General features: G+C 43.4%; 1 protein-coding gene across 2 annotated transcripts in view; it reads left to right on the plus strand.

The window, feature by feature from the left end:
- crhr2 (corticotropin releasing hormone receptor 2) overlaps positions 1-22,500 on the plus strand; it is a 53,737-nt gene that overhangs the window by 29,065 nt on the left and 2,172 nt on the right. For both annotated transcript variants that reach the window (XR_013120898.1, XM_076972718.1), the window contains exons 3-11: positions 1,501-1,586; positions 2,957-3,063; positions 4,002-4,119; positions 5,327-5,480; positions 7,493-7,553; positions 8,822-8,894; positions 10,052-10,137; positions 15,234-15,369; positions 21,415-21,456. Coding sequence is in view for 1 of the 2 variants with exons in the window: in XM_076972718.1 (XP_076828833.1) it covers positions 1,501-1,586; positions 2,957-3,063; positions 4,002-4,119; positions 5,327-5,480; positions 7,493-7,553; positions 8,822-8,894; positions 10,052-10,137; positions 15,234-15,369; positions 21,415-21,456 (863 nt within the window). In the remaining variant the exon portion in view is untranslated. The remainder of the gene's footprint in view (positions 1-1,500; positions 1,587-2,956; positions 3,064-4,001; positions 4,120-5,326; positions 5,481-7,492; positions 7,554-8,821; positions 8,895-10,051; positions 10,138-15,233; positions 15,370-21,414; positions 21,457-22,500) is intronic.

Here is a 22,500-nt window from a genome sequence, read left to right on the forward strand (position 1 = left end):
CGTGTCCTCTGTAGCCCTGCTGGGCACCGGGCGATCGATGGGGAGGTCTGAGTGGAACTCACAGGTGGTCTGGTGTGAGAATTAGAGGAACAGACCTCACCAAGATATTGTGCTTGGTTTGCATTTCACTTTAACTTTTAATCTAATTCTTCTTCAAGTCTAGGTTTTTAATTACTGTTATTTTGTAAATTTTTAATGACCTTACCTATAATGAATTTAACTACTTTTTGTTTGTTTTTTGTAAAGCATCATGGCATTTGCTATTTAAATAAATCTGGCTTCTCTTCTTCTGGCTTCCTGCTTTCAACCTGAATAAAAGCTTGAGTCAAGGAATCTTCTGTCTCCACATACACCCATAAGGCGTATGCTTGTTTTATACATATTTATATATTTTATTTACATATCCAAAAGTGTTTGTCGATTTGGCACCTGTTTATAGTTGTCTAGGCAAGTCAGTAGGCAAGTCAGTGCTTGTATGCAGATGAGTTTGTAGATTATTTTAAACCTTGTCTGAACGCCAGGAACATTTCTACTGCTCCCTGATTGGAGCTTAGACCTGTAGCTGCGCTCACTGCTGCAGGGTCACTGACAAATATTCCACCTTCAAATCCCATAAAGTCCAGAGGTCCCCTGGCCTGAACGCCCCTGTGACACCGGGCCACAGATTAAGAACAGGTCCGACGTGTGGAGCCTGATGCACTCTGGGTTTCCGCCGTCCCATTAATGGAATGAAAATATTCAGATGATTTGTCAGAATGTCATTTATGTATCCAGGTTTTACTGGAGGGAGATGCACTTCCTGTTAAAAGTAATTTATGGAAATACTACATAAAACTACCGTAAAACTGAGAGACAGAGAGAGAGAGAGAGAGAGAGACAGAGAGAGGGAGACAGAGAGAGACAGATAGAGACAGAGAGACAGAGAGAGAGAGAGAGAGAGGGAGACAGAGAGAGAGAGAGACAGAGAGAGACAGAGAGAGAGAGAGAGAGAGAGAGAGAGAGAGAGAGAGAGAGAGAGAGAGAGAGAGAGCTGAGTAATAAGGGATAAATAAATCGAAGGGTTTGTAAACATTCAGTGCAAATTTCTGGGACAACCAAAGAATAAAATGCACAGAAAACAGGACGGTAGAGTTTAGAGAGACCCTTAGGAGAAGTGTGTGTGTGTGTGTGTGTGTGTGTGTGTGTGTGTGTGTGTGTGTGTGTGTGTGTGTGTGTGTGTGTGTGTGTGCGCGTGTGTGTGTGTGCACATCAGTAACTTTCTTCTTTCACAAATATAATTTGTTGAATTTGTTGAAATGGTTGAAATATGGTATTTTCCAAGACAGGAAAATGTGACGAGTTCTTTGCCGTGTTTAGATCCAGAACTGATGCGTTTGGCAGGACTCAGAAGGGCCGTATTCTTCAGAGATATAACAAAGGGCATCTGTATGGTGTTGGGCTTTATCTTACTGGCTTCTTCTTGAATAACCCTCGCCTGCGGTGTTCTGTTCTGGTCTACAGGGAGTGCCTACAGAGAGTGCCTGGAGAACGGGACATGGGCCTTCAAGATAAACTACTCCAGCTGTGAGCCCATTCTAGAGGAGAAGGTCTGTGATTGGCTGCTTCATTTGGATTTATCAGCATGTTCATTCATGTATCTTATGCCATTTTTCTATATTCTCCTCTTCGTAAAATCATTTTCTGATTGGCTGCTCATCTTAAGTGGAATCCTACAAAATGCTCAGTATTATTATTCGGGGTTATTCCTCTAAGTCTGGACTCTGAAGGAGACTTGGAGCCTTGACTCGTCTGGTCAGCACCCTGCGTAGGCAATTGTAAATACAGCACACTATTGAATAGCTCAGTGGGGCAGCTATATACGGTAAGTGCCCTTGCACAGCCGTGAAGGACACTCCCTGCAGCTCTTCGTTTCAGCAGAACAATCGTTTTGCTCTGCTTAAGCCAGATAACAGGACGAATGCAGAAGGGCTTGTTTTCGTATTGAATGAAAGAAATTGTCTGAAGTGAACTGTCCTGACCTCCATATACACTGGTACCCAGGCCTAATTACTTTACCAGAGCTGAAGGTGCTTTATTCTTCAGGCCAAAGACTGGTTAAACTGCAGACTTTCATCTCCACCCTCGCCTACACCTCCCCTAATATCCTCATTCACGCACTCATCCACTCTTCCATTCATCCACTCATCCATTCACCCACCAACACACCCACCCATTCACCCACTGACCCACTAACACACTCAGTCATTCATTCAGCAAAGTATCGATAAGATCTTGCTGAAGTGGTAGCACATATCGTCTTGGTCCCCCAGTATCTATCAGCCCGGGTCACCCAGTATCTATCAGCCTTGGGATGCTCTCAATGTTGTACTGCATGTTTCTAAAGTTTCTTTTGTGTCAAAGAACAGGATTAAGAACCTGGTAGAGCTTATTTTTGATGTCATGTCCATTATTATGCATTCTAGTTAAACTGCTAGCCAGCACGCACGCCTCCTAAACAAGTGTGCAAGAAAACAAACACACAATAGCAGTTCCTGTGCATTCGATCCTGTGCAGGTCATATTTTACCTCATGTAAAATAACATGGCAGTATGCCTAACACTTGTATGATACAGACAAATGGTTGGCTCTTATATATGATCCGTTTAGTTTCCCTTACACAGTTGTAGCTGTGTTAGCTGTACAGGGCTAACTGCTAGCTCTTATGCTGCGTCATCTTATGTTGTGCTAGTGTGTCCGGGCCTTTTAAGCTATGCTGCCAGCCAAACTTCTAGACACAGGTCTATACACAAGTCTAGTTCACTTGTAAGCAATAATGAAGTAGTAAACTATAATAACAACGCAGTGCCCCCTGGTGGTGTGGAGAGGGCAAGTGGACAGTATTAGTGCTTACCTGTTTTGATTTGCCTACATATCAGGTCTGTCATTTATTCCCCTTTTGTGTTTAATGTCTTTCCAGAGGAGGTATCCACTGCACTACAAGATCGCCCTCATCATCAACTATCTGGGACACTGCATATCTGTGGGGGCACTTGTCGTGGCCTTTGTGCTCTTCTTGTGCTTAAGGTACATTTACAATACCGAGAAGGGGTTTGTTTTTGCAGGCAATTTCACCATTGCAAGATTTTCATGAATGGATTTCAGTCCACAATATTTACAGAAGAAAGCTTTTGTTTAGAATTTGCTTAATGATACTAATTATAATGCAGACTCTTAAGGTCAGGACTGCAGCAACTAAAGGATGAAAATAATATCAGTGGAAAAAGAAAGAAAAAAACATGTTATATGTGACCTTGGTTGAGGAAATTGCTGCCCAGTGAATGACCTTTAAGGGGGAGGAGCTTAATCTGTGTCTCCTTTAAGTGGGAGGAGCTTAACTTGTGTCTCTTGAAACGTCTCAAAGTGCATGGTACATTATGGTACAGTATCATGGTATATTATGGTACAGTAACATGATACATTATGGTACAGTAGCATGGTACATTATGGTACAGTATCATGGTACATTATGGTACAGTATCATGGTACATTATGGTACATGGTACTTTATGGTACCGAGTATTATGGTACCGTATCATGGTACATTATGGTACGGTATCATGGTACATTATGGTACATGGTACTTTAAGGTACCGAGTATTATGGTACAGTATCATGGAACATTATGGTACAACTGGTGAGTGGTGTTGTTCTGGAACATGAACTGGAAGTTCTTCTGTAGGCTATGTTGCTAGTCATGGGCCAGTTTACTGAACATGGATTAAGTCTTGGACTAAAATATAATATTAGTGGTAACTCACAAGTGAAGGGTATGTAATAGTTTATAATTATGAATAAAAAATATATAAGGCAAAGGTCTCTGCCAAAAAGATCACATTCTTTTCTGTGGGCTTACTATATATAGGGGAAACTTGTTGAAATGTTTATGTATTCATGCATTTAATGTATAGACAAGCATGAGGCACCTTATAATATTTACTATGTGTTTTTCTCATTGATTCCAGGAGTATCAGGTGCCTTCGAAATGTAATTCACTGGAATTTAATCACGACCTTCATTCTGAGGAATGTGATGTGGTTTCTGCTACAGCTGATCGACCACAACATCCATGAGCGGAATGAGGTGTGTTAGCGTGTTCTTATGTCACACTATGTGTGTTATGTTATAGCCTACGTTGTAAATTTTGTTATGCTAGGTGCTTTACAACACTCTGATGTGGGCTTCTTTAGATGCTTTACAGCTCTAAAGTGTGTTATGCTAGCTGCTTTACAACTCTATAACACTAGAAGCGTCGCACCTCATTTACATACTTTAGGTGCTTTACAACACTTTAGTGTTTTGTTAGTTGCTTTACAGTGCTCTAAAGTGTATTATGCTAGCTGCTCTACAGCTCTAAAGTGCATTATGCTAGCTGCATTACAGTGCTTTATAGTGTGTTATGCTAGCTGTTTTACAGTGCTCTATAGTGTGTTATGCTAGCTGCTTTAGAGCGCTCTTGCATGTCCTAGTGTAGCCGGGCTACCACCCTACCCTTTATTTCGACACACACTACCCCACACCTGCCGCACACACCTGCCCCACACACCTGCCCCACACCTGCCCCACACACCTGCCCCACCTGTTCAGCACTCCACAGCTGATTTATGTTGTCCTTGAAGTGACTGAAACACCTGATTCCCATTATTTGGATGGGTGAGCGAAAGCCTTTGGCAATATGGTGTATCTGGGCTACTAGAATACAGGATCCAACAATTATTGTATTTGAAGTGAATTTATGGAGTGTGCTGCCTGACAGCTCAGTGAACAGTCTGCACTGCTTAGTAATGGCGTGTGTAGGCAGAGTTCTCCACTGTGAGGTCTCCACTGTGAGGTCTCCACTGTGAGGTCTCCACTGAGTTCTCCACTGCAGATCTCCAGTGCAGATGTCTTTTGTCACCATTATCGGTGATGAACAGCCTCAAACAGCATTGCATTAAAAGTCACATTGTGCATCATTTGTGTATTTGTTGTGTAATGTCTTTATTGTTCTGTGACTCTGTACACCTGTCTCTGTTAATTAAGGGCCCAATCACAGTTATTTACACCTTTTGCCTTTGTGGCAGGTTGCCATGGCCATGCTTTTAATTTATTTTGATTGATTTCTTTTTAATCCTGACCTTCATCGTGGTTATGAGCAACGTCATCTGAAGTTTCAGTTCCAAACAATTCCAGCAGAACTCTTAATTATTCAGGCACTAATACTCAGTCACATACTCAGTAGCATTTTGACACTAAACAGCCTCATCCTGATTGGCTCCCTAATGTCCAATCCTTCTTCTTCTGTTCGAAGCCTTGGTGTTGCCTCATAACCACTATCTACAATTACTTTGTGGTGACCAATTTCTTCTGGATGTTCGTGGAGGGCTGTTACCTTCACACAGCCATCGTGATGACATACTCCACAGACAAGCTACGGAAATGGGTCTTCCTCTTCATCGGCTGGTGTGAGTGTGCATTCTTCCTCTTCATTAGCTGGTGTGAGTGTGCATTCTGTCCATACGCTCTTTGTCGTTACGTTGAATTAAGTTACGATTGTCACCATGTATGACGGTACATCGGGGGTGGGCTCACCTCGGGGCCCTGGTATCGTCTTTGTGCTTTGTCAGAGACTTTAACTATCACTGTTGCTCTTAGTTGGCTTGTCGAGAGGTTTGGATATGGATTGAGAGCTGAGCTATCATCTGAAGATGAGTGGTGTGAGCCTGACCCTTCCACACCTCCGTAAGCACCAGGCGGCGTTTGTTTCTCCTGACCTGACATTCCCAAGTTTCCATGGTGTCGATGCACCAGCTCCTAGGTGATGGACTGACTCACCTCGCTCTGCTGTGCTTGTGTTGCCATGCACACCATTGTTCTTTCAACATCTCCACCCGAGGAAATGTCGGAGATCTGAACACCGCTGTGTGAATTCGTTTTCTGACCCTGTGTGATGTCTTGGTTTTGTTTGCCTTAATTAAATCTCTGTGAACTCTAGGAGCTCTGCCATCACAGGGAGACTACATGCAGTATCAGACTACATGCAGTATCAGACTACATGCAGTATCAGACTACATAGAAGCAGACATGTGATCAGAACCTTTAACTTGCCACCTGGCTCAGATTATACACAGGCACTCAACAGGCAATCAGTGCTGATACTGGCTAATCTCACACCCAAACCATAGCAACACGAGGACTTGGACACTGTCAGCCAACCCGCACGGCCCCCTGGGAAAGGTGGGGGAAGACATATACATAGAGTTCATTTAACCACCATTAACTAGGGGCTTCAACACTGGCAGTTAACAGTGAATTACCAGTGATATGTTAAATGAGGAGGGACGTCTATATTGTCCTCCAAGACTCAAAGGACTTTTATTCTTGCTCATAAACCGAAGATTAAACTAATTGCGTAATTATTATAGTGAATTATGTGAATAAAGGGAAATCACTGACAAATGCACCTGCTGCATTTGAGTCTGAAAATGGCTTTACAAGTAATCTGTGTTATCTGAGTGGTACGAGTTGCTATAGAATTGACAGCCTCCTCCTGAGACTCTTGGGGTCCTTTTCATCACCTCGTTATTCCTAAAGTATGAGCAAAGAAATTCGGAGTGCCCTATTTGAGGCACCTGAAGTCCTGTGTAACATCCAGTACTGAAGAGTGTTCACGGAAACCTCAGCTTGGCACCTATTACAGTGATTATGTAAAAAGGTTTGACATTCGATGAGATGAGGCTGGTAAGGTCCTGACGGAGTGCTGTAGGAGGCGTCTTGCCTGTCTCTGCTTCACGGGTGTAAGAGATGTGATATCAGTTTGAAACAAACGCTCGCCTGGCTCTTAAAGAGGCAGCGGACCTGGAAACACGGCTCTCCAGACACTGCTTCCAGACCGTATTTCCCTTTAATATGTGTGTGAAGGACAGTAAGAACGTGGAGGTTATGAGGCAAAGGTGTAGATTCTAATAAATCCAACCTTTTCAGCAGCAGGCTGACCCGTGTGCTGGTAATTGGGTCCTGAGGTGGATACAGAAGCACGAGGCAGTGTGCTATTTTTCACGTCTCGCGTCCCTCGATAAAGTGCGTAACAATCACAAATGAGCTTGTGGAAAGTGGCTGGACGAGCAGATTCCCAGAAAGAAAAGTGGGTTCTTAGAAAGAGATCCTGTCCTAGTATTATCTCTCCCCACCATGTCTTCAGGAAGAGTTTCCTCCTCTCCGTCTGCTTGTGAGGGTGCAATCATTCACAACTCCAACACAGTGCACATTGTCCGAGCTAATAGAAGCAATCAGGTCCATGGTGCCAATTCAATTGGTGATGAACCCAGCCACCTTCATGTTAAGTTTGTGCTCACGGGTCACATGTGTAATCATCCACCCAAATCCCCACACAGGCCGTTTCCTCCTCTCCTGTTATCGGGGGGGCAAGAAGCCTGATTAGAGATTTGATCGTCTTGTTTTCTTCCATTTTTTGCAGGTATTCCATGTCCAATAATTGTTGCGTGGGCCATTGGGAAACTTTACCATGAGAACGATCAGTAAGTGGGTGTTTTCCTCTTCTGGGAAATGGCAGGATTTTGCTCGGGCTGCAGGAGAAAGAACGAGGCTTGAAGCATAAATCAGTTGTTGTCCACATCTTTGCAAGTGCCGTCGAATGAATGTGGCAATGATTAAATGGCAGGAAACCATGGCTTGATCTCAATCATCAGTATTCCACTTTCACAAGGCAAATTGAAACTGGGTCAAGATTAGTCACACACAAGCACCACATCTGTTTGGTCCAGTGTCCTGTCCCTGTCCGTGAGTCCCTGGTGGGTATTTTTCTCTGCTTGTTTTCTCTTGGCTAAACCATGAGAACAGACGTCCTGATTCTACATTGTCTCCATGTTCATCAGTATAAACAAAAATGATGTGCACGAGAAGCAGAATTTCTGAGATCCATATGTGTATCAATACATCATTAGTGTGTGTCATCCACATGCCAGCATCAGCGCTAGTGGTGTATCTATTCATTATTTACGAACATGTAAGTGTAACGTGTAGGATGCCATCTTTCTGTCTCTCTCTGCTTCTCGCAGGCACACACACACGCACACACACACACACACACACACACACACATTTTGTAGTTAAACATACGTCATGTTTTGTTGCATTGGTTGACTAAAAATTGCATGTCTATGAGGAACAAATAAAATCCCACATGGGTTACAGCTTTGCAGCTGGAGATAGTGATAACGTCTAATTACCACAATTCATAAGTCAGTGCTCTTCAGAATCGCTACTGTGGAAGTTGTTTTTAATGTTGGAGCAGATGAGATGAGAAATGAGCTTCTCAGGTTGATTCTCTGTAATTACAGAGTCCTGCATGCCCTGTTTCTCATGATGTCACTTCCTGTTTATCATGATGTCACTCCTCAGGACATTAAATAGAGCATATAGGGAAGGATGTGTCTGAGGGAATTAGAGCTACACACAGGAGCCACTATCCAGAGGAAACAGTTCCTCTACCAAGAAAGGTTCTTCTGAGATATAATGCTTTCCTTTGACTTCCAGTAAAGCGAATATGTGCACATCTGAAACTTATTGATACTGTACGTGTAAGGTACAACATGAAAGACGAGGCACACCACCAAATGATCCAGAGACCACGTTCACGTTCACTTACAACTATTCCACAACAATCTAGTTTTAACTCCACCCACTACCACAGAATCTATACACACTGTACAAAAAATCTTCCTACAAAATGAACCTTTTCACATATAATGTGTCTACAGTCTTCTGTTGCTTTGATCACTTTTAGATGCTGGTTTGGAAAAGAACCTGGGAAATACATCGATTACATTTATCAAGGACCAGTCATCGTGGTTCTTCTTGTAAGTATGATTGTTGTGGTTCCTTCATTAGTGAATATCCTTATAGTATATACTGTAATAGTGTTAAATAGTGTTAACCCAGTATATAACAGTGACTGTGCCAGGTTTCCCATCATGAATGGTTATCACATATGCCTAAAAGTGCACACTCAAACATAGAGATCCTCAGAGAACCTCAGAGAACCCAGAGAACCTCAGTGAATCCAGAGAACCCAGAGAACCCAGAGAACCTCAGTGAATCCAGAGAACCCAGAGAACCCAGAGAACCTCAGAGAACCCAGAGAACCTCAGAGAACCCAGAGAACCTCAGAGAACCCAGAGAACCTCAGTGAATCCAGAGAACCTCAGAGAACCCAGAGAACCTCAGAGAACCCAGAGAACCTCAGTGAATCCAGAGAACCTCAGAGAACCCAGAGAACCTCAGAGAACCCAGAGAACCTCAGAGAACCCAGATAACCTCAGAGAACCTCAGTGAATCCAGAGAACCTCAGTGAATCCAGAGAACCCAGAGAACCCAGAGAACCTCAGCGAACCTCAGCTCACTCACACATTCAGCATTCAAACTGAAAGAAATATGCAAATAAAGTCCAGATAACCTGATGTCAGATGTTTAATGCTTTGCAGGCTATACCTGAATAATAATTTAGATAATATATTCAAATAAAATATACACAAGAAGTCATAGCATATTTGCATGTAGTATTTAATGTACGTTGTAATTGGCTCAGAAACAGCTTTTACCCTACTGCTATTTGGACACTAAATAACTTGTAATTGTTGATTATTCCCATTTGCTTCTTGTTGTTACAAGTTGGTCTTGTAGAGACCTTTGCTTCTAAAGCTATTTGTTATTTGTTAAAAACTTTCTTGTAAATTACTGTAATTTATAGTCTATTTAAAATATTTTAAACACTCTACACCACAAGTAAAGCACCTTAATTTCGTTATACCTGGTATAATGACAATGAAGATTCTGATTTTGATTCTGATGGTGTAAAATAGCTGATATCTCTGTATGTTTAAAGTGCAGAAATGTGATGGTTATCATAGTTGTACTCACAGCCTGGTTATGTATGTCCTGCCCTAGAGGGTGAAGTTACCGTGGAAACATTGTTCTGCAATCTTCATTTTCTCACTTTTCCTTTTTTTCAATTTAGATCAACTTTGTGTTCCTTTTCAACATAGTGCGGATTCTCATGACCAAACTTCGAGCCTCCACCACATCTGAAACAATACAGTACAGGTAAGACAATCAGACTGTACAGGTAAGACAAACGTACATCAGACATCAGACTGTACAGGTAAGACAAACGTGCATCAGACATCAGACTGTACACATAAGACAAATGTATATCCGAAATCAGACTATACAGGTAAGACAAACGTGCATCAGAAATCAGACTGTACATATAAGACAAATGTACTGTATATCAGACTGTACACATAAGACATAGACTATATGTACTGTATATTAGAAATTAGACTGTACAGGTAAGACCCATTTATATTAGAAATCAGACTATACAGGTAAGACACATATATATATCAGAAATCAGACTGCACAGGTAAGACACACAAATGTGTGTCTGGAATTAGACAGTATATGTTTGATAGCTTAAGTGTTTTTGGAAACAGACAAGATAAACCTGAACAGATACAATAACTGTTTTGAAATAAGACACAGGTAAGTTCAGGTAAGCAACATTCTTTCCTTTCATGTAAATGATAGTCGCAGGACTGGTGGGTACATCAGCTGGCTAAATCTACGTTTTCTACAGCCGGTTGCTTGGATACATGCATGGTGTTGCCATGTCAGTAGCTATGAGTGTGGCTCACAGCCAGCATCTCCGAGCTGAAACCCTACAGGAGATCAATACTGCAAAAGGCCACCGCTGCTGGTTCTTTTATTGTTCTGGTTAATCTATGCAGGAGAGGGAAGCATTCTCACATAGTAAACAAGTACGCCCCCTGCTGGTAGAGGGCTCCATGTAGGCTGGTGGTCTCAGTCCTGGTCGGGCACTCTGGGCACACCATGGTCATCAGGACTTCACTATACTTAGCTGAGGCGTTCGGCTGGTAGCAGCGCCGGCGAGGACAACTGTGGTCTGGTCTGTGGTCTGGTCTGCGGTCTGGTCTGCGGTCTGGTCTGTAGTCTGTGGTCTGGTCTGCGGTCTGGTCTGTGGTTTAGTCTGCGGTCTGGTCTGTGGTTTGGTCTGCGGTCTGGTCTGTGGTTTGGTCTGCGGTCTGGTCTGTGGTCTAGTCTGCGGTCTGGTCTGCGATCTGGTCTGCGGTCTGGTCTGCTGTCTGGTTTGTGGTCTGGTCTGCGGTCTGGTCTGCGGTCTGGTTTGTGGTCTGGTCTGCGGTCTGGTCTGCGGTCTGGTCTGTGGTCTAGTCTGCGGTCTGGTCTGCTGTCTGGTTTGTGATCTGGTCTGTGATCTGGTCTGTGGTCTGGTCTGTGGTCTGGTCTGCGGTCTGGTCTGCGGTCTGGTCTGCGGTCTGGTTTGTGGTCTGGTCTGTGATCTGGTCTGTGGTCTGGTCTGTGGTCTGGTCTGTGGTCAACAACAAAATGAACCAAGTTAAACTGAGTTGAACTGAGTGAAAATGATTTGAGTCAAGCTAAATTGAAAGTGTGGTGGATATAAGCCACATTAAATGCCCCAGGAGAGCATGTATGAGTGCGCCAGTCCAGGTACTGCCCTCTACCCTTTACCCTCTACCCTTTACCATCTGCCCTTTGCCCTCTACCCTCTACCATCTACCCTTTACCCTCTACCCTCTACCCTTTACCCTCTAAAATCTGTCCTCTACCCTTTACCCTTTACCCTCTACCTTCTACTCTCTACCCTTTACCATCTACCATCTACCATCTACCCTTTACCATCTACCCTCTACAATCTGCCCTCTACCCTTTACCCTCTACCCTCTACCTTCTACTCTCTACCCTTTACCATCTGCCCTTTACCATCTACCCTCTACCCTTTACCATCTACCCCAGGGGTACTCAACTGGCGGACCGCGGTCCGGATCCGGACCCGAACGCAGTCCTGTCCGGACCCAATCTCATTCCTGATTAACTGGATACGGACCAAAACAAAACCGTAGCATTTATTTCAGGGCTATTGAAAAAACACTCCGTCACGAGTGTTCCGTTTGCCACCCCCGCGCAAAAACTTACGTTCGCCACCCCCGCTCAACAACAAGCCTGCCTGGTTGACGCTTCGCGAAAATGACGTAATCGCTGTGGCTCCGCGTGTGCGCGAGTGTCTCGCGCGCTGTCGGTTCGAGAGGTCGTGCATCTCTCGAATTTTGTAACTTTGCGCCGCGCTTCAGCGCAATGAACAAAGTCACGTTTTCAGGGTTCATACACCTTTATAAGGTGGAATTAAAGCACTTGTACGTCACTTTCAAGGTCCATTTCAATATTTCCCAGCATGTTAAACATAATTAAGTTAAATATTTATACATATACTCGAAATAATTCGCTTTTTATCACATTATTTAATGGTTGTTTATTTAAAAAACGCCCAATCTTCACGTCTTCACGTTCTCTCATGTTTCGTCCTGGAATTACAAGAGGCTCGTATTTGTTAACCTAATACAAGAGAACTATTCAGTCAGACAGCTATTTGTTGTGAAACCAAGTAGTTACAATTTCAAGCATTTTAAAGTACTTTAACCTAAATTCCAGCACTTTTCAAACCTGAAACATATAGCAACATTAAAATTGGTCAGGTAAATGTTCATTCCCCTGTTTTGAGGGGTGTTTCTACCACATATCGTTTCGGACAAAACGCCTATCGTTTCGGAGAACACTGCAGTGACGCTCGCGAAAGTATAAACGCCTCCACCGTTCGCGCACCGTACCCCCCCCCCCCCCCCCCCCCCCCCCCCCCCCCCCCGCTCAACAACTTACGTTCGCCACCCCCCGCCGCACCGGACCTCAGGGCACAGGTATCTGCCAAAATTGGACCGCGGACAAATTTAGTTGAGTACGCCTGATCTACCCTCTACAATCTGCCCTCTACCCTTTACCCTCTACAATCTGCCCTCTACCCTTTACCCTCTACAATCTGTCCTCTGCCCTTTACCCTTTACCCTCTACCCTCTACGGTCTACCCTGTAACCTGTGGCATGTGCACACTGTGTGTCCTCTTCAGCTCAGAGCTGAGACATGTCCTCTGTAGAATGGTCCCAGAGTCTTCAGTATCTTCATCTCGGTGGCTGCATGTCCTCTGCTCAGACACTGCAGGCCTGAGTTGAGAGCAGATGTTCATCTGGATCAGTGTGTGTTATCCAGCAGATGGAGGATGGAACCACATTACTGACTGCAGTGTGTGACACACACGCACACACACACACCCTCACGCACGCACACATGCACACACACACACACACACACGCACACACACACGCACGCACACACACACACACACACACACACACACACACACACACACACACACACACACACGCACTCAAACACGCACGCACACACACACACACACACACACACACACACACACACACACACACACACACACACACACACACACACACACACATGCATGGCCACATGTTCTTGCTACAATCCTCTTGCTCCAGAATACAGCACATAGACATTGTGGACGTTAAATGCAAAGATGTGCAGAACTGTAGAAGAATGAATGAACAGCTCTGGACTAGGGGGTGGGGCTATGCTTGGGGGGGTGTGGCCATATGATTGGACTGAGGTTCTGTGGACTAGGGGCGGGGCCATGTGGTGATGTCATCATACACAGTAACCCTGCACTCTAGATAGTGTGTTTCCTTTGGACGTCAGCCCAAAGCTCACTCAGCATTTGGGCCACAGCCGGGGATGTTGAGCTGCTGGTGGTGACGGTACCTGTTGTAGGAGCAAATGATTTGCTGTTGTGCTGTCAGGCACTTGGGGATGGGAGTGGTGAGGTGACGTAGCAGGCGGAGAGGCACTCTGCTTGAGAGGGTGTAGCTGTCAGCCTTGCTAAGCAGCTTGATTTGCTGCCTGGCTTCACTACCCGAGTCATCATCTGTCACTGGGGAGGGGGGAGGGTAATCGAAGGTAATGGCACAGACCAGAGGGCTGTGTTCTCACCGGGACTACACAAGACCAGAGGGCTGTGTTCTCACCGGGACTACACAGACCAGAGGGCTGTGTTCTCACCGGGACTACACAGACCAGGGGGCTGTGTTCTCACCGGGACTACACAGACCAGAGGGCTGTGTTCTCACCGGGACTACACAAGACCAGAGGGCTGTGTTCTCACCGGGACTACACAGACCAGGGGGCTGTGTTCTCACCGGGACTACACAGACCAGGGGGCTGTGTTCTCACCGGGACTACACAGAGCAGGGGACTACACAGACCAGGGAGCTGTGTTCTCACCGGGACTACACAGACCAGGGCTGTGTCCCAATCACAGTTACACTACAAACCCAAAGTCATTTTATATAGAGATAATTTAAGGGGATCTTGAATTCTCACCCATCTACTGTGCAATCTAGGATGCATTCTGTGAACAGATGGCAAAGCACTTCGTAAGTCGCTCTGGATCAGAGCGTCTGATAAATGCCCAAATCATAAATGTAAATTTTATCCTTCATAAGTGTTTGTACAGTATTATCCTTCATAAGTGTTTGTAGTATTATCCTTCATAAGTGTTTGTGCAGTATTATCTTTGACAAGTGTTTGTATAGTGTTATCCTTCATAAGTGTTTGTATAGTGTTATCCTTCATAAGTGTTTGTATAGTGTTATCCTTGATAAGTGTTTGTATAGTGTTATCCTTCATACGTGTTTGTAGTGTTATCCTTCATAAGTGTTTGTATAGTGTTATCCTTCATAAGTGTTTGTAGTGTTATCCTTGATAAGTGTTTGTATAGTGTTATCCTTCATAAGTGTTTGTAGTGTTATCCTTCATAAGTGTTTGTATAGTGTTATCCTTCATAAGTGTTTGTAGTGTTATCCTTCATAAGTGTTTATACAGTGTTATCCTTCATAAGTGTTTGTATAGTGTTATCCTTCATAAGTGTTTGTATAGTGTTATCCTTCATAAGTGTTTGTAGTATTATCCTTCACAAGTGTTTGTATAGTGTTATCCTTCACAAGTGTTTGTAGTATTATCCTTCATAAGTGTTTGTACAGTATTATCCTTCACAAGTGTTTGTATAGTGTTATTCTTCATAAGTCTTAGTCCTTTAATTGCATTGAGTAATTTAATTATGTATCTCTTCCCCTCCTCTGTCTCTCTCTCTCTGTCTCAATATCCCTGTCTCACTATCTCTGTCTCTCTGTCTCACTATCTCTATCTCTCTCTCTCTCTAGGAAAGCTGTAAAAGCCACCCTAGTCCTGCTGCCCCTGCTGGGTATTACATACATGCTGTTCTTCGTGAATCCTGGGGAGGGCGACATCTCTCAGATAGTCTTCATTTATTTCAACTCCTTCCTGCAGTCTTTTCAGGTAAGAGTTCCCTGCACTCTCGCTCTAAACGTCTGATGAAATTCTGAAATTTCCAGTTTATTTTACAGATTATCTCAGATTAAGACCACTGGGCTCTTTTACATTGCCATTAAGGATTTTCATTCAGATCCTTAACTTCTGATCTGCAATCTGATTATGGGAGGTATTTCCTGCCAATAATAAAACTAAAATGAAAACACTAAAATGAAAATGAAAATACCGTTTTGCCATTTCTTTTTCCATACATGTGTGAAAATATTATGACAAAATTAAAAATAAAATGAAATCACTTAATTTGCTATTTAATTTTTCACTCGAGCACGGGTCATATGTGACAAATATAAAATGAAAATTAAAAAGGAGGATTGGCGCTACCTGCTGGTGATTTTCTTTTTCATTTTCCATTTTTCATTTTCTTTTTCCTCTTTTCATTTTCGTTTTCAACTTCACCAGCATGCAAATACATGTAAATGAACAGTAGGCGGAGCTACAACTACAGTACCTCCCGTGAAATCCAGAGAGGGCAGCACAAGCGACATGGCTGACGTTTTACTAGAAACGGCAAATGAGATTGTGAGGTTGGCGAATTGCCAGATTATATATTGCTTAGATGTGAAGTAATCTTGCAGGTTAATAGTGTTGTATGTCGGAATATATGTGAAGTGGTAGAACGCTTAGGGTCTGGAACCATTTCACCTGTGTGCTTAACTACTCAATATGCCATGTTTCCAGTTAGATTTGAGGTATAAAATTATGTAGCTCAGGCTAAAATCAGGTTTCTCTTAGGGAGCGACCTGTTCTTTATGATTCATTTGTTATTTATCTGGTCCACTATAAATAAGGCATTCAATAAGCCTCTGAACCTTCCCCTGTAAATTCGTTCACTGCTCAATATACCATGTTGTGTGCTTGTATATCTTCTTCCGATTGATTTGTGTTCTAGAACAGCATTTCTGTGTTTTTAGTTTTCAAATCGAAGAATATGTTTCCTTACGTTAGAAATACTGACGAATTCCATAATCATGTACAAATTACATACAATTGTAACGACTTGAAATATAAACCATTTTACAAAAAGGAATGCTTTCCTTATATTTTAATATTTTTTTCTACATTCACAAAATCAGTATGGGAAACAATAACCTCTTAATGTATGCTCCTAGCCTCCTATGCTCGTTTGTTTAATCTATCTTTTTTAAACAAAGTGCGCAGTAAACACGCATCGTGAACCGAATAAGGAGCTGCGAATAAGTAGCCAAACGAATCTGAAACTGCGAATAAGTAACCAACTTCAGCGTCGTCTCTTCGGCAACGTCCATCCAACCTAGGCCGACCTCGCACTGAGCGGTTTTCCATGGTCCCCGATCCAGACCCTAAGCGTTCTACCACTTCACATATATTCCGACATACAACACTATTAACCTACTAGATTACTTCACATCTAAGCAATATATAATCTGGCAATTCGCCAACCTCACAATCTCATTTGCCGTTTCTAGTAAAACGTCAGCCATGTCGCTTGTGCTGCCCTCTCTGGATTTCACGGGAGGTACTGTAGTTGTAGCTCCGCCTACTGTTCATTTACATGTATTTGCATGCTGGTGAAGTTGAAAACGAAAATGAAAAGTGGAAAAAGAAAATGAAAAGTGGAAAATGAAAAAGAAAATCACCAGCAGGTAGCGCCAATCCTCCTTTTTAATTTTCATTTTATATTTGTCACATATGACCCGTGCTCGAGTGAAAAATTAAATTGCAAATTAAGTGATTTCATTTTATTTTTAATTTTGTCATAATATTTTCACACATGTATGGAAAAAGAAATGGCAAAACGGTATTTTCATTTTCATTTTAGTGTTTTCATTTTAGTTTTATTATTGGCAGGAAATACCTCCCATAATCTGATGGCACTGCTGATGTCAGTTGATTGTAGAGGGGCTAATTCTAAAGGGTCTGATTATAAACTGTCTGATTATAAAGGTTTTCTCCAGCTTGTCAAATTCTCTAGCCTGGTGAAAAATGTAGTTTCACAAAGAGTAGTCTCCACCACTCTCCAAACAGACTAATCAGCTATTTCTCTTAAATGCTAGTCCTGTCCTGATTACACTGAAAGAGAAAGGGAGAAGGGGAGAGAGAGAGAGAGACAGAGAGAGGGAGAAGGGCAAGAAAGATAGAGGGAAAGGGAGAGACAGAGAGAGAGACAGACAGAGAAAGATTCCAGTATACTCATTATGTATTATATGGAAAAGCATTACTAAGGAAAGTGGATCGCCTCTGTGTTAGTAGGACAAACTGAACTGCCCTGACACTTAAAACCATAGGGGACAGAAAAGCTCTAAAGATAGGCACACATTCAGAGTAAAGGGTGCTGTGAGGGCAGCTTTTGAGCTTCACATTATGTTAGCCAGTGATTTTAAAGAGGCCGTCCTGAAGGGTGCAGTAGTCTGGTGGTGAGAGGGGTACGTGGGTAATAATGGCCCTGCAGCTCAGACGCCTTCTCAGCTCCCTGGGGTTGCCAAATAGGAATCTGATTGTGAAGCTGTCATTATAGATTGGTATACTGACAGCTGAGAGCTTGTTCCAGTATTTATCTCTTGGCTGTTTAGAGCTTTGAAACAGTAGGAGTTGGGATTAATGTTGGGATTAATGTTGGGATTAGTGTTGGGATTAGTGTTTATGAGGCGATTCCAGAATGTGATGACTGTTTTGAATGTGGAGTAGTGGGGGGTTTTGGGCCTGATTCTGCCCTGCACGTGGTGTTTGGTGAGGTTGTGGAGTCTGAGTAAACTCTTACAGAACTCTGTGTGCAGGGTTTAGTGGGTGTTTGTCCTGTTTTCTGAACTCATGGTTGGTTAGTGGACCCTAGACTTCACTGCTCAATAATGCTGTGAGTTCTGAATTGGATTGGAAATTGTGAACAATGTGAACTGAACAATCAATTAAAATTGAACAGTTATTTTAATCACATAGGATGCATAGGAAAGCAAATAAACTGATTTCCATGCTAAGATATTTATAATATTAAGTCTGCTGGATTTTGGTTGTTCTAATTGTTAGACTGATTTCCGTGACATCTTGATTTTACTAGATAATAGGGCCCAGGTGTGACAGAACAGGTGTAGTGTGTCTAGGTGCTGACATAGAGCTTCATCTGTTGGAGACAGAAGAACCAGATCAAGAAATCATGTAGTCGTGTAAACTGAGACTGGGGGATGTAGTTTGTGGAGTGAAGTAGCTGATTGGTTGGTATAGATGTTGGAGAGGGTGGAGAATGGTGGAGTGAAGTAGCTGATTGGTTGGTATAGATGTTGGAGAGGGTGGAGAATGATGTAGTGAAGTAGCAGATTGGTTGGTATAGATGTTGGAGAGGGTGGAGAATGGTGGAGTGAAGTAGCTGATTGGTTGTTATAGATGTTGGAGAGAGTGGAGAATGGTGGAGTGAAGTAGCTGATTGGTTGGTATAGATGTTGGAGTCCAAGGTCCTTTAGAAATCCACAAAACAGGCAGATATTCTAGATTTATATTGGTGTACATATTTGATTAGAGTATGGAAGGTGAAAATGTGGTCTGATTGATAGGTTTGGTAAGAATCCAATCTGACTGTGTTCTGTTGTGTATTTTAGAAGTTGTGTATTGATAATGCTGCAGAATAATATTCATAACATTTTGCAAAATAACTTTTTCTCTCGCTATTACTCTTGCTTTATCTCACCATCTCACCCTCTCTCTCTCTTTCTTTCTCTCTCTCCCCCTCTCTCTCACCCTCTCTCTCTTTCTTTCTCTCTCTCCCTCTCTCTTTCTTTCTCTCTCTCTCTCTCTCTCTCTCTCTCTCTCTCTCTCTCTCTCTCTCTCTCTCTCTCTCTATCTGTCTCCCTCTCCCCCCGGTATTGTTTTGCTAAACAATTTGACAGGTGTCAAATTGAACTTGATGATTGTCATTAGTATCAAAATAAAATAATAAGAAATTAATGAAAATTAAGTTACAATGAAGTATAATAAACAAAGTAACAGAAATAACAACAGATGTATTAAAAGGATAAAGGTGGTTGTTCTATTATGAGAGGTGCGGTCAGTATGTTAGTGTGGAGTGTGTATGTCGCTCAGATGCTAACAACCTGGTACACAGTTTGGAGTGAGAGGTGCTACAGGAATGTTTGTGCTGACTCCTTGGGCCAGATTGTTGTCTCTCATCCTGCTCATTCGTATTCTCTGTTTAGGGCCCGATAGGTCTGTAAATTAGATTGGCTTGTTGTGTCATTGTCCCAGAGTTCCTGGTGGGCATTGATGCATTGTCTAATACTTTTGTAACTCTGATTGGCCTGGGGACAACAGTGCTGGACTGAAACTGTTGTGTGTTGGGTTGAGTAGGTTAGTCTCAGGACCAGCTGACACAGGTTAGTCAGTCTCAGGAACAGGTGACGCCAAACTGTACTTTTTACACCACATTTTAGAACTGGATATAAAAAGCTTTTTTGAAATCAACAAAACGTGTCAATATTTTACTGAGATTTCGGTGGATGTTCAGTTTGATCACTGTGTGTGGGGTGTAAATATGGTCTTACTGTAATGATTTGGTAAAAATTCAGTTTGGCTTTTACTCAAAGTAAGGAAGACCTGTTCATTATACAGCAGAAAACCCTCCCGCCATGGAAGTTGCAGAGGTCAAATTTGGTTCTAATCTTATAAACGAGGAACATCAGCCTTGTGTTCCACGCTTCAGGAGAGCAGTCTGCGTGAAGATCCAGATTGTGTAGGTTTAGTAACGCATGTTCAGGACAGCAGAGTCTGCGTGAAGATCCAGATTGTGTAGTTTTAGTAACGCCTGTTCAGGAGAGCAGCTCTTCAGCGTCTCAGCCCTGATGCAGAGGGTCACCTGCTCTCTTTCACCCTAGGTTTTGGAGTCTGTCTGCTTTCTCATAGCCGAGTTTGTTCCTAATATCAGTCAGGTTTCCCACCTCCAACACTGTATCCCAGCATCCTTTGGTAGTTCAGTCATCCTTCCGTTAGTAAATAAGCTGAACCCTCTGAACAAAGCTGAAGCTGCATTTGTGTCCTCGAGCTGAGTGTCCTCATTACACAGCAGCTCAGGAACGACGTTCTCCTCTCCAGATAAGCCCCACAATCTGCGTCTCCACATCTGAGGAAGTAAAATAGTTTAGCTGAACAGAACTTCACCTCTGTGTGTACAGATGTGCAGCAGGGTGCCACAGAGAGAAGCACCTGACACAGTGGGGTGATTAGTGTCTGATGCAGTGGGGTGATTAGTGTCTGATGCAGTGGGGTGATTAGTGTCTGACACAGTGGGGTGATTAGTGTCTGACACAGTGGGGTGATTAGTGTCTGACACAGTGGGGTGATTAGTGTCTGACACAGTGGGGTGATTAGTGTCTGACACAGTGGGGTGATTAGTGTCTGAACAGTGGGGTGATTAGTGTCTCAAGCAGTGGGGTGATTAGTGTCTTAAACGGAGTGATTAGTGTCTGAAACAGGGTGATTAGTGTCTGAAGTGTTGGGGTGATTAGTGTCTGCAGCAGTGGGGTGATTAGTGTCTCAAGCAGTGGGGTGATTAGTGTCTGAAACGGAGTGATTAGTGTCTGAAACGGGGTGATTAGTGTCTGAAGTGTTGGGGTGATTAGTGTCTGCAGCAGTGGGGTGATTAGCGTCTGAAGTGTTGGGGTGATTAGCGTCTGCAGCAGTGGGGTGATTAGCGTCTGAAGCGTTGGGGTAATTAGCGTCTGAAGCGTTGGGGTGATTAGCGTCTGAAGTGTTGGGGTGATTAGCGTCTGAAGTGTTGGGGTGATTAGCGTCTGAAGCGTTGGGGTGCTTAGCATCTGAAGCGTTGGGGTGATTAGCGTCTGAAGCGTTGGGGTAATTAGCGTCTGAAGCGTTGGGGTGATTAGCGTCTGAAGCGTTGGGGTGATTAGCGTCTGAAGTGTTGGGGTGATTAGCGTCTGAAGTGTTGGGGTGATTAGCGTCTGAAGCGTTGGGGTGATTAGCGTCTAAAGCAGTTGCTGTCTAGGGTTAACAGTGCGCTCTCGTCTTTTTCAGGGATTCTTCGTGTCCGTCTTCTACTGCTTCTTCAATGGGGAGGTGAGTCAACACAGAGACTCATTTCATTCCCAGGATAAAGAGGTGACAGCTTCAGCAATAATAAAGGCCACCCTATCTCCACACCGCCAGCAAAACCTATTATTACATGGGAGGATATTTACACACACACACACACACACACACACACACCCGTAGCAGAAGGATTTATCTGTGTCCTGCAGAGTGCTCTCAGATGTTAATGGGGTCATATTGTTCTCTTATTGTTTAACTGTTGCCTGAACCTGATTAATACGATAAGAAGATTCCCTCAGTGTAACATGTCAGCATAATAAAGAGCCTCCATGTGTCTTTTCCTGACTGCACACACACTCTCCTGACTACACACACTCTCCTGACTACACACACACTCTCCTGACTACACACACACTCTCCTGACTGCACACACACTCTCCTGACTGCACACACACTCTCCTGACTACACACACACTCCTAACTACACACACTCTCCTGACTACACACACTCTCCTGACTACACACACTCTCTCCTGACTGTACTCACTCTCCTGACTACACACACACTCTCCTGACTGCACACACTCTCTCCTGACTGCACACACACTCTCCTGACTGCCTTAATGATCTACTCAACAAGCCAAAGTCCACGGTTAAAAACAAATCAACACATAAAAACTCAGGTATTAGAAACGCCCAATGGCTGACGGGCTTATATGAGATATAGAAACTGATTTACCCAAATGCACAAATACACATTTCAAACATTGCCTCTGTATGTGTTGTTTTATGTGGGAGTGCCTGCATGTGTTTGAGTGTGTGTGTGTGTGTGTGTGTGTGTGTGTGTGTGTGTGTGTGTGTGTGTGTGTGTGTGTGTGTGTGTGTGAGAATGTGTGTGAATGTGTGTGTGTGTGTGTGTGTGTGTGTGTGTGTGTGTGTGTGTGTGTGTGTGTGTTTGGGGGTGTGTGTGTGTTTGGGGGTGTGTGTGTGTGTGTGTGTGTGTGTGTGTGTGTGTGTGTGTGTGTGTGTGTGTGTGTGTGTGTTTGGGGATGTGAGTGTGTGTTTGGGGGT

The sequence above is a fragment of the Brachyhypopomus gauderio genome, chromosome 14 (assembly GCF_052324685.1).
Source record: "Brachyhypopomus gauderio isolate BG-103 chromosome 14, BGAUD_0.2, whole genome shotgun sequence".
In the NCBI taxonomy this organism is placed as follows: Eukaryota; Metazoa; Chordata; class Actinopteri; order Gymnotiformes; family Hypopomidae; genus Brachyhypopomus; species Brachyhypopomus gauderio.